This window comes from Antennarius striatus, chromosome 11 (genome assembly GCF_040054535.1).
Source record: "Antennarius striatus isolate MH-2024 chromosome 11, ASM4005453v1, whole genome shotgun sequence".
Classification (NCBI taxonomy): domain Eukaryota; kingdom Metazoa; phylum Chordata; class Actinopteri; order Lophiiformes; family Antennariidae; genus Antennarius; species Antennarius striatus.
In genome coordinates, this window is record NC_090786.1 from 17,892,988 (window position 1) to 17,904,975 (window position 11,988).

The 11,988-nt window shown below is 42.0% G+C and overlaps 1 protein-coding gene and 1 non-coding gene across 3 annotated transcripts; both read right to left on the reverse strand.

Annotated features, from left to right (window-relative positions):
* Positions 1-1,430: 1,430 nt before the first annotated feature.
* Positions 1,431-11,120, reverse strand: LOC137603602 (spastin-like). Of its 2 annotated transcripts, none has more exons than XM_068327208.1 (16): positions 10,786-11,120; positions 10,625-10,708; positions 9,524-9,607; positions 9,289-9,446; positions 6,558-6,691; positions 6,377-6,491; positions 6,213-6,287; positions 6,038-6,109; positions 5,871-5,946; positions 5,689-5,780; positions 5,497-5,576; positions 3,112-3,154; positions 2,943-3,022; positions 2,786-2,856; positions 2,654-2,694; positions 1,431-1,787 (listed from the first exon to the last, which is right to left on the reverse strand). In XM_068327208.1, exons 1-16 carry the CDS (start codon positions 10,901-10,903, stop codon positions 1,662-1,664), a joined length of 1,449 nt encoding a protein of 482 aa, XP_068183309.1. In that variant the 5' UTR covers positions 10,904-11,120; the 3' UTR covers positions 1,431-1,661. The 2 variants fall into 2 exon arrangements, with proteins under 2 accessions (XP_068183309.1, XP_068183310.1); XM_068327209.1 differs by having other exon boundaries at positions 6,377-6,470; positions 10,786-11,119.
* Positions 11,121-11,673: 553 nt separating this feature from the next.
* On the reverse strand, positions 11,674-11,746 carry trnaf-gaa (transfer RNA phenylalanine (anticodon GAA)). The gene has a single exon. It is a non-coding gene; the product is annotated as a tRNA-Phe (tRNA).
* Positions 11,747-11,988: the final 242 nt, after the last annotated feature.

An 11,988-nucleotide genomic window follows, 5' to 3' on the forward strand; every position in this document is an offset into this window, starting at 1 on the left:
CACTCAACCGGTCGAGGCGGATGGCCGCTCAAAAGAGTCTGGGTCCTGCCTGGAGTTTCTTCCTCATCGAGGGAGTTTTTCCCCGCCATTGTCACTTATGCTTGCTCTGGAGGGTTCAGTTGGGTTTCTCTGTCTGTTAAAGCGCTTAGAAATGTTTGCTGCCATGATTAAGCGCTATATAAATAAAACTTGATTGTTAACTTGGCTGATGTACAGGAAAATTGGATGGAAACAACGGAATCAATATTGGATATTAATGTTAATACTCATTAAAAACGTAACATTGTTGTTAAAATTATGATTTTGGGGCAATAGATGGAAATAGACAAGTTAAACAAATACTTTTTAGTCTCAGCTGATATTCTGTATCCAAGTAATCTTTCAGTGGCCAGTGGAAAATTTAAGTACTGTAAACTAATAGAAGCAGAATCTCTTAAAATATAACAAATTTCATCAGTCAGTTATTCAATCAGCAATTAATTTAGGCACGTAAATGTTTGGTTCTGACCGTTCAAAATGATGAGTTTCAGGGCTGTAGCTGAAGGCATCCTGTCTGTGGTGGTGTTTGGGTAGCACTGTCTCTCTGCACCATAAGATTAATGGATCACAGCAGCCCAAGGGAGCTTCATACTTGGCCTTCCCACCTTTTCACATACCCCGTCATGTGAAATAAAAACTACCAGCCATAACCGACTTTACAGAATTCTATGTGTCTTCGTGATCATAAAGTCACTCAGGCCAGACCACAATTATTTTGGTTGCCTTTATCCTTCTGGGGTTTCATCTTTTTTTAAATCAAGTTTTTAAATTTATCTTATGTTTACTGTGTTTTAAGATAATATTTACAACATGGCTTTATGGGCTTGAGTATCTCCTGGAGCACTGTTCAAAGACAGAATGTGGCCCTTGAACCTGAGAAGTTGGATTCCTGTTTTTACATTCTTTTATTAGCTGGTGATAACACACCTTTTCTCAGGTGGATTAATATATTTAATTTTTAAAATAGGTTTACAAAACTTCACCAAACAGTGGAATATTTGAATGAAATAATGAATAGACATTATTCTAAAATCAAATGCTGTATTCATAGCTGCTTGAGTAGACCTGTGATCTGTCAAGTTTTAGCACACATCAGAGAAACAAATGAAATAATGACCTTGTGAATGCAGGTATTTAAATCTTGTCACATGAAATCAGTCACACCTTGAAACGAGATATACAGTAGAGTATAATGTCCACACCAGGTATGGTGTCTGTAGTCAGAGACAATCTTGAGGTTCGCAATGGTAAAATCATCATTCGAAAATACATACGCCCTGTCTCCAGATTAATCCGCCTCCCTGAAATTACTGAAGAAACCATGTAACTTATTTGCTCCATAAATCCGGGGAAAGCTGTTAGAAATTACAACAATAACCTACAAACCGCAGTGTTTTAGATGTGTTTTAATACAGTGAAGAAACTCATACGTCTCAAAGTTGTCCCAAAAACAGGAATTGCAGCAATACTTTTCCCAAATGTCACAGTGATCCTATATAATGTTTCTTAGCCAGACCTTTGTGGTGTCTGGTCAAGGCTGTTCATTTCAAGTTCATTTACTTCATATTTTGTAACCACACAGACAAACGTGGGGATTTTTTTTAAATTTAATTTTCAAACTGTTAAAAGGCTGTTGTGTCACCAAAATCTTTGTTCCACTTGACGTACATATTCAAAGTCGATGAGCTGGTACTGGTCTTAATGCGCTTCAGGGAATTCTCAAAATCTTTCATATTGATGTTCCGCATCTGTGAAAATAGATATAAGGTATGTTAGAAATTACAACAATAACATACAAACTATATTCCCATTCCACTCCACACGGTGGTAGAAGTTCTTCCTGTTGATCATTGTCTCCCCTATAAATACAGGTGTGAATGGGCAAGACTTTGTCTCCAGCACATGCAGCTGGACGCTTGTGAGGCATGCTGTGTGTCTTTGATAGTTCAATATAAGAAGCCTTTATTCATGGAGTGGAATTTATTGGGAATTTAATTTGGAGTTTGACTAATGTTATTTTAATCATACACTTGACTAATTTCATGATTGGAAGTTATTGTTTATTGGACACAATTTTGTAATTGTGGGGCGGCACAGTGGCACAGCAGGTAGCGCTGTCGCCGCACAGCATGGCGGCTCCAGGTTCGCGTCCCGCTCTGTAAAGAGTTTGCAAAAACCATGTACTGTACTTCAGGTTAATTGGCCGTTCCAAATTGCCCGTAGGAGTGACTGTGTGTTTGTCTGTGTCTCTGTGGCTCTGCGGTACACTGGTGTCGCGCCCAGAGTTTCCCACGCCTCACGCCCTCAGCTGGGATAGACTCCAGCTCCCTGCAACCCGACACAGCGGATGAAGCGGTTGATGATGAATGAACGAATGAATATTGTTATTGTTTTCCTGTCTTCAGAACCAACGGCATACATCATTGGCACTCATCCAGATCTGTCAACTTCATTGACCTTTGAAAATAAAAGACTTGAGTGCAACCTTTGTTTCGTGTACGGTCAGTGTTGTTCCAGCTAGAACCTTAATCCCCAACAAAGTATAACTACACAAATAACTACTATTACATTATAATAGCTAAAAGAAGCACTCATGGTGCTTGAAAAGTGTTACCTCACGAGCATCCATACTTCGGACTTGGTCCAATCCCAACTCTGGAAGAAAGGATTTTCTCATGTTAAATAAAAGTTCAGCTCTTCCAGGTAAAATAAGCACAAACCACATGATTATGTGAGGAAGACAAACCTCTGATAGGTCCTAGTGCAGCATCTTTGGCTAACGAAGTGAGATCACTTCCTGAATATCCTGCAGTCGCTCTATCGAGGTGCAAATCCAAGATTAATGCAATTTAACAAAAATGTAATGATACTAAAGTTAGATAATGTATAGAAAAAAACCTCACTTTGCGAGACTAGAGAGCTCATTTTGGCTCAGTGGATTCCCATGCTTTTCCAAAAGGTTTTTCAGCAATGTAAATCTTGTCTAGAGGGGAGATGGATTAAAAAAACGTTGCAACATTTACAGTTCAAAGCCAACAAAACAGATAATCATGGTGAAGACAGACAGAGTACCTTTACATCCGGCAATGCCACGTAAACTCTTTTTGCAAAGCGCCTGTTAGATTCGTACACAAGAATAATCAAGATGAGCGGATACAGAGTTCATTTTAGTGCATCCCTGGGATGTGCTTCAAATAAATTTGTACATGACGTTTATGCATCCCAAAAGTAATATAGAAGCCATTTACAAGGATTGAGTTTTAATGATTTTATTAATAACGACGTCATAACAGTGAAAAGAAAAAAAGAATAAAATGACACATTTTTATCACAATGCTAAAGGTCCCATATTATGCTTTTTTTCAATTCCTGTCATTCATCTGCCAGATGTCCAACTACACTCTATTTGAAAGGTCTTTGACCCAAACCGATTTGTGATCCTCGTTATCTTTGATTTAATATTGGTAATATCACTTCCAGCCCGAAGCGCTCTGTGTTAATGGGTGTGCCTCTGAGCTCTCCATCATCACCACCCTCCCGCCTCAGGTTCACGTGTGTTTTGTTTACATGCACCACGTGAACACACGCATGCTACCATCAGATCTATCTTAGTCTGGAACTTTATTACCCTTGAGTAACTTTGTTACTACGTATTTCGCTTTTATTTGTCTCCTGTTTTTCATTCTTGTTTTTCATAATATAACTGTTGATTTTTCTGCGCTAAGCGTGGAGCTGCTTTCTCACTCAGCCAACACGATGAGACGCGGCCGGAGAAAAACACACAGCGTTACCAAATGAGACAAAAATCAGTGGAGACAACAACAGATGATTACGGACAGGAGGTAATTAAGGCTTTGTTTCCCAACAATCATAATCATCACAGACAATGAAAGATCGCTAACAACACCGGGGAGCTAAGCTTACACAGTCTAATGAAACATGGGATGTTACTCGAGAGGCAAAACCAAAGGTATTGTATTTGTTAAGTATACTGAACTGTTAGCTGCTGGTCTAAGTCAATACTTGATCTCCGTCCACTAACCTACGTCACAGTGACTAGGACAAATGTATCAATGTGGCACTTTACTCATACTCATAAGCAACTGCTCTCTCTGTGTGTGTGTGTGTGTGTGTGTGTGTGTGTGTGTCTGTGTGTGTGTGTGCGTGCGTGCGTGCACGCGCGTGTATCCACCTCCATTCCCAGCCTTTGTCTCTCACAAGACTGGGAATGAGTAATATATTCATCTCTTGATTTCTGCCTGGATTATTTCACACTAGGTCAATTGAACAACCTTGACTGGTGACAGTGAGTATCTATCATAAAAGCTGAGGCTGTTTGTTAAGCAATGTGGTCGATTTGGATCCACGCAGCTCTGAGATTACTTAGAAGAGCTAAAGCTGCTTTCATTTATAAAAAAACAGACCACAGTTCTGATTTAGTAATGTCCTTATCTGCTATGAAACTGGTTATGTGTTCACTATGACGCTGAGGATAAGCCTTATACGGACACACACACACGCACACACACGACTGAAGCAGAGTTAACTAGTTAGCCAAATGCTAGCTGCCTTCAACAGCTTGTGAGGAACTTTCAGTGTGCAGCTCTGAGCCAGGTCATTACCACACACTGCTATCGTAGCCTGAACACGAACTCCACCTTGGGTATGACCACGCCCTTATTAGGGTTGACAATCCAATATGACTCAGGATAGGTCAATTACTCTGTCAATCATGCCAGGTGTGAAGTCACACATGGCGCTTTATGAATCAGAGCGTATTTGCTGTGGATATATCATTTTTTGATATATCTATTGATGCAGGTAGCGTTTTATTTTGTTTTTTAACAGGTTGTTTTTAAGTTTTGCTTTTCACTCAATAATCCTGGGGAAACTACACAAAGCTGAAAGAGCCTTCTTCACATGCAGATTTTTTGTAAGCTGCACCCTCATAATTTTTTCTTTGGTGCTGACATTTAGCCGTGCCTCAGCCATGGAAACATTGCAATAAAAATGTTCGGATTTTTGCTGGTTTTTGCTTGGCTTCTTCTAATTCTTTATCCGTCAAACTAACTCCTCGCTCTCACTGAAGCATGTAAAACAAGTGGACGTCGTGTGCCGTTTGGTCGATTTTCATAAGGTTGAATCACACAGGTGAATCACGAGCCGAGAAACTCCCATGAGATCAAAACATGATGGCAATTTCTTGGTTCAAAATTTAAGAGGAGAAAATGGAAAAAATGTGAATATTTTTGTTGAACGGAAGTGCATTTTTCCCAATAGTATATCGTGGAAAAAAGTAGATAGATTTTTTAATTGTAATTATTTAAAGCTTGCATCCCAGGGAAGTACATTGTCTGATGATTGTGCGTCCCTGTCAAAAATGTGTGTCAAAAATGCAAGGACGCACGCTAACAAGAACACTGCTGGTAGGAAATGAAAACATTTGTGCAACTGTACCTGAGCACAGCTTCATCAAGCTCCTGAGGCCTGTTGGTTGCTCCCATGACAAGCACCCGGTCTTCCCCTCCGGACTGCACCTGAAACACAGACGGGCTGCTGTGAACACAAAACCAGCAGCTTCAACACTAAAGCTGGAGCAGGATCTGACGTCAGAGGTCATGACGCAACAGCCGCCACAACTGCTCTTACCCCATCAAACTCAAGAAGGAACTCGGTTTTTAATCGCCGAGAGGCATCGTGTTCTCCCTCTCGCCTTTCACATAGCAAGCTGTCAACCTCATCTGGATATAAAAGAAAAAAATAATGAGAATCTTTGGGGGATAAAAGTTGGTGTTTGGAGAACATTCAGTCCACGTTGTAAGGAATAGAACCTATGAAGACGATGGAGGGCTGCAATTCTCTGGCGACTGCAAACAGTGCACGCACAAGTTTCTCACCCTCACCAACCTGCAGCAATGAAAACAGGTCAAGTTCAGAAGGTCACATCCAAACTAACCTCACTGTACTCCATGAAAAACAGCACAAAGTGGTTTCTCACATATTTAGAGGTCAAACTGGCAGCACTGATGTTGAAGAAAGTAGCACTAGACTCAGCCGCGACTGCTTTGGCCTGATGAGATGGAGTAAAGGTGGAGACTCAACGTCTGCAGGTTATAAACACTGATTGATTTGAACAAACTGGATTCTTATTTCCAAAGAATCATTTCACTTACCAGCATAGTTTTCCCATTTCCAGGTGGGCCAAATAACAGCAAACCGCGTGCTGGAGTTCTGAGACCGGTAAAGAGCTGAACATGTAAAATGCAAAAAAAAAATGTTTTAAATGCTATATTAATCTAAAAAAGGAGAAATAAGTTAAGGGGAAACAAAAAGTCACCTCTGGTCTCAAGGCAGGAAGGATAACAATCTCCTGGAGTGCTTGTTTGGCCAATTCCTGTCCCGCAATGTCTTCAAATGATACAGACGTTCCACTACAAAGTTCATAAAGGGAACTTTGGGAACCTCAGTGAAGGGTTACAGCGAGTCTACCTATTACTGACAGCACTGCTTTTACATACCTGTGAACAATTTCATTCAGAATCAAGTTGGCGAGTTTGCTGTCCACATTCTTAAAGTTTTTTAACTCCCTCTTCGGTGCTGGTTTCACAGCTGCAGGTTTTCCACTCTGAACTTTCCCCACCCGTGGAGTTACCTTTGCAGGAATAAAACATCAAAACACACCACCAGAATCAGGAAAGTTAAAGAAGCATAGAACCGGGAAACTACAGCTGGCAGCCAAACCACTCAATCACTGTTATTTTCCTGTTTGCAGTAAACATATCACCGAGTACTGGCTTAGAAAGCTTGAAATTCGCAAGCATTTTCCCCAAATGCATCGCAAAATTCTACTTTTACTGACAACTGCTGCCTCAAAATTATTCAACCTTAATGACAAACATCTGTGGTACTTCAGAGACCCTTTAGCTGCTTTAATCTGCTGCAAACATGATGTCAAGGAGGGATCTGTGGTGTTTGTTCCAGCAGATGTTTCATTCTTCCTTTTGCAGACATACCGCTGATCCACAAGCCTTAAAAGTTAGTTTATTTTATCTGTCTTCAAAACAGCATCTCAAAACTTCTGTGTCTTATCTGGATAGTTTTGAGGTCAGCAGTGGTGAAGGTGTGGGATTTCAAGCAAATGAAGCTTGGCAGAGTTCCAGAACGACCTGATTTATCAGTGTGCCTCTTATAAGGAGCAACACTCAGGGAGCTGAATGATTCTGAGACCGCAGTAGCTGCTAGAGGAAGCATGTGCTTCAGGTTAATTGGCCGGTCCCAGATTGCCCGTAGGAGTGAGTGTGTGTGTGCGTGTTTGTCTGTCTTAGTGTGTGGCTCCGCGGCGCACTGGCGTCGTTCCCGGGGTGTCCCCCGCCTCACGCCCTATGCCAGCTGGGATAGGCTCCAGCTCCCTGTGACCCGCTGTGGCGGATACAGCAGAGGAAAATGAAAATGAATAATGAATAAATCTGTTATCTAGTCAGGTTATTGTGTGATCTTATCATGACAAAAAGCTCATGGAATGTATTTTGCAAATAAAACAAACTCATTGTCTATGGAGTGGACAAGATTTGTCCCGAGTACCTCAAGTCTCTGGATGTGCAGGGATTGTCACGGTTGACACATCTCTGTAATATCACATGGCAGTCGGGAACAGTATGTCTCAATTGACAGACCAGGGTGGTGTTCCTCTTTTCAAAAAAGTGGACCGGAGAGTGTGTTCCAACTATAGGAGGATTACACTCCTTCGCCTCCCAGGAAAAGTCTATTTCAGGGTACTGGAGAGGAGGATTAGACCTATAGTTGAACAGCGGATTCAGGAGGAATAATGCAATTTTCGTCTCGGTCGCAGAACACTGGACCAGCTCTACACTCTCCATCGAGTGCTCAAGGCTTCATGGGAGTTTGACCAACCAGTCCACATGTGTTTTATGGATCTGGAGAAGGCATTCAATCGTGTCCCTCATGGTAACTTGTGGGGAGTGCTTCGGGACTATGGGGTTCGGGTTCCTTTGTTGAGAGCTGTCCGGTCCCTGTATGACCGAAGCCAGAACTTCGTTTGCATTGCTAGCAGTTAGTCAGACTTGTTCCAGGTGCATGTTGGACTTTGGCAGGGCTGCCTTCTATCACCGGTTTTCTTCATATTATTTGTGTTCAGAATTTCTAGACGCAACCAGGAGGAAGTCTGGTTTAGGGACCAAAGGATTTCCTCTCTGCTTTTTGCAGACAATGTTGTCCTGGTGGCCTCATCGAACCTGGAACTTCAGCGTGCACTGGTGCACGATTCGCGTCCACACGACAGTGTTTTTAAAAAAATCTCCGTCCACACGTTAACGCACCAGTGCGTTTTCGAAGACGGCTATAAGCATGCCAAACCATGTGGTGGAAGTATTGAGTCAAATTTTATCCAATAGGAATCCTCCGTGTTTTGTTGTCACAACACACGGCCCATAAATATGACGTCACAGTGGTTTTCGTCGCAGGCAAGACGTCAGCGTTTTTAAAAAGTCGCGGATAGGCCGTCCACACGACAACGCGTTTTTAAAAAAACCCACCTCGGCCAGTGTTTTTAAAAAGTTGCGTTTTCGTTCTGGATATCTGCGTTGCCGTGTGGACGGAAGGCGTAAACGCAACAGAAAAGTTGCGTTTTCAAAAAATCAGTCATTGTGTGGCCGGGGCCTAAGTATCTTGGGGTTGTCCTGGTGAAGAAAGAGCTGAGTTGAAAAACAAAGCTCTCAATTGGTCAATCTATGTTCCTATTTTTACCTATGGTCATGAGCTGTGGGTCATGAACAAAAGAACAAGATCCCAGATACAAGCAGTTGAAATGAGTTTCCTCTGTGGGGTGGCTGGCCACACCCTTAGTAATAGGGTGAGGAATCACCAGGGAGGAACTCGGAGTAGAGCCGTTGTTCCTCCACTTTGAGCCGAGCCAGCTGCGGTGGCTCAGGCATCTGTTCCGGATCCCTGTGGAGGTGTTCCTGGCATGTACTACCGAGAGGAGATCTTGGGGAAGACCTAGGACACACTGGAGGGACAATGGCTCTCAGCCCTCCTGGGAATGACTTGGGATCCCTCCGGAAGAGCTGACAGAGAGGTTTAGAAAGACGGAAATGTGGGCATCCCTGCTGAGACTGTTGTCCCTGCGACCCAGCCCCAGATAAATAGTTGAAGATGGATGGATGGACAAACAGATTGTGTGGATTGAGTAATTCTGCAACCAGCTTTAAATGTATAATGAAGAAATATCACCTTTGAGGCGCTGGGTCCAGATGAGGGTCTGACAGCCGTTGAGGGCTTGGACACACCTCGACCTGCGGGCTGTGTTTTTGGTGCAGGCTTTGGGATTGGAAGTACACGATCAGAAGGCCTCTGTGGGTCAGCTCTCTCTTTAGATGCCAGCCCACCCTCTGTTGAACAAGAACAGCTCTGTCCTTCAGAAGAGAGTCTAACTGTCAGGGTGTGAGTCAGACAAGAAGATACAGACCTAGAAGAGTCAGCCTGTCCTTTGCCATGGTCAGATTTGCCACCATTTTATCCTGAAGTCTCTTTGCTCGCTCATACTGAGCTCCTGAAAATAAAATGAGTGTAGTTACTACAATCATCTGTAATAGAGTTAAAATGTTTTTTTATTTTTGAGCGTTTCTTCATTTATTAATGTTGGGTTTATGTGAATCGTATCAAGGCATTGTTTTTGTTATTTTCTTTCGTGTTTACCGCAAAGCTTGCCTTGTACGCACTTCGTGGCTTCTGTATCTCCTGTGCTTCTGTAGCTCCTCCCATCTATCCCTCAATGATGCGCTGCGTTGCTGAGGGTAGGTTGTGTGTGAGAGCTCTGCTACGCTATTTTCTTATTTAGCCTTTAAACCTGAGCTATTTTCATTGTAACCCCGAGTACATGACAGCAGATGATGTTCTTATGTTACTTGCAGTGTTATTTTGTCTTTGGCATTCTTTTATGAGTTTATTGTAGTGATGTAAAAGTTTGGCGCCAACAGACACAATTGGTCGTTCCAGTCTGGAGCCAAAAAAATGGAACTAAAAATGCCACAAAGACAGTGGAGGAAAAATTTGTAATATTTATTATTTATGTTTATTAGAGGAGGTGCAGAAGCAGGAATCGAGGAGACTAAATGTTTGTCTCCTACAGGTATGTTGTTGTTTTTGAATATTAGAAATATTTTGTTAAGCAAGAGTCATTTTGTGTTGTTCACAGGTGTCACTGTTTGACTTGCTTTATGCTGTCTTCCAGAAATGTATTATATTGTAAATATCAATTGTTTCCAAACAACTTGTGTTGAATTTCTTAGATGAATTTGTGCTCCAGGTTAAATTTAAATTCCAGATGTTATATTTGCTATACATATAAATATATGTATGTATATGTTAGCCTAAAAAGAATGGTGCGCTGCACTGCTGAGGGAGCGGAGATGCAGAAGCAGGAATTCAGGAGACGAAATGTATATAGGTTACAGGACACCAAATAAAGGACAGAAAACTACAGTATTCGAGTCATCCTGTTGCCTGCTTATTCACAACCGTTCACACATCCACATCACGTTCATACTGGTAGTAGTTTGTGTGTTACCCCGTCCCGTCAGCGGTACTGCGATGCCTCTTTCCAGCTCGGCGATCCCGGCCTTGTACCACCGGACCGCCTGCTCCTTGTCTCCTGTCACCAGAAAGGAGGTGGGTTGTCAGAGGATGTCATGAACGTCACATGCGAACTCCTCAACACAACAAACAAACCTGAGTCCTCTTCGTCAATCCGCAGTGCGTTTGATATGTACTCAAACGCCTGCTTGTGGTAGTTTTTAATAATTTCACTGTTCCCACTGGCGTCACTCGTGCTCGGTTCGGCCGACATTAGTCTCCCGGTGCTTGTTACGGTATCACTTGTAAGTGAGTTGACAACTTTTTTGCTAAGGAAACGGTAAAAAAAATAATATCTAAATTTAATTTATACGAGAGTTAATCCAACGTCACGAAGTGAATATTTTGACACATAGCACAACAACTCAGGAACATCACACAACAAATCCATCCATCGACTTCCGCTTTCGCGTGTGCATCAGTTGTTGCAATCCCCGCCCTCCTGTTCCGCCTTGGCCAGGAAATGAGCAAAAGTTCCGGCTAGATTTTCAGAACAAAAGCGGAAAACGAAAAAAAAAAAAAGTTTAAAAAAATTCAAACTATCGTAGGGTAGAACCATTGATTTCAGAAGGCGATTTGGAACAAATGAAATTTTTCTGCAATTTGGAATATTTTTTTCAGTTTTTCCTGAACGCTTCATCCGCTTGCGCGGGTCACGGGGAGCTGGGAGTCTATCCCAGCTGACTGAGGGCGTGATGCGGGGCAAACTCCGGGCGACGCCAGTGCACCGCTGAGCTACACGGAGACATACACTCACTCACTAACGTCGTAGTTAATTTATATTAATATTATGAATGTAGGCTGTATTGTTTGTCAGTAATGCTACGGAAAAAATAATTACCACTGAGATTTACCTTGACCAATAGATTTCAATGGAAATATCAATAACGCAAGATCTACGTAAAAATTGATAAAACTGTTGTGTAAACCACCAGAAACTCCAAGGAGCCCGAGGGAATTTCGTTGAAAGGTTTGCTACCACTGTGCCGAAACCCGGGATCGAACCAGGGACCTTTAGATCTTCAGTCTAACGCTCTCCCAACTGAGCTATTTCGGCGGGGTGCAGACTGGCAGAAGGAGAAAATTGAACACAATATGTGATAAACGTCTGGGTTATTTTAAAAATTGGTATTATCTATTTATATTTATTTTTTTACATTTGTTTTTTTTGTGCTGCTTTACACTTAGATGAATGACTGATTTGTTTTTCTTTGTCTTTTTTTTTTTTTTAAACTTTTCTCGTCTTTTGAAATACAGAAAACAAGGATTTTAGTTCACTATTTCAGCTATGTGACTTAA

Coding starts and splice junctions, on each gene's coding strand:
- LOC137603602 (XM_068327208.1), bottom strand. CDS start 10,903: ATGTCGGCCGAACCGAGCACGAGTGACGCCAGTGGGAACAGTGAAATT. Junction 3,155..5,496: donor CTTGATGAAGCTGTGCTCAG/GTACAGTTGCAC, acceptor CGAATCTAACAG/GCGCTTTGCAAAAAGAGTTT. Junction 2,857..2,942: donor GAGCTCTCTAGTCTCGCAAA/GTGAGGTTTTTT, acceptor GCACCTCGATAG/AGCGACTGCAGGATATTCAG.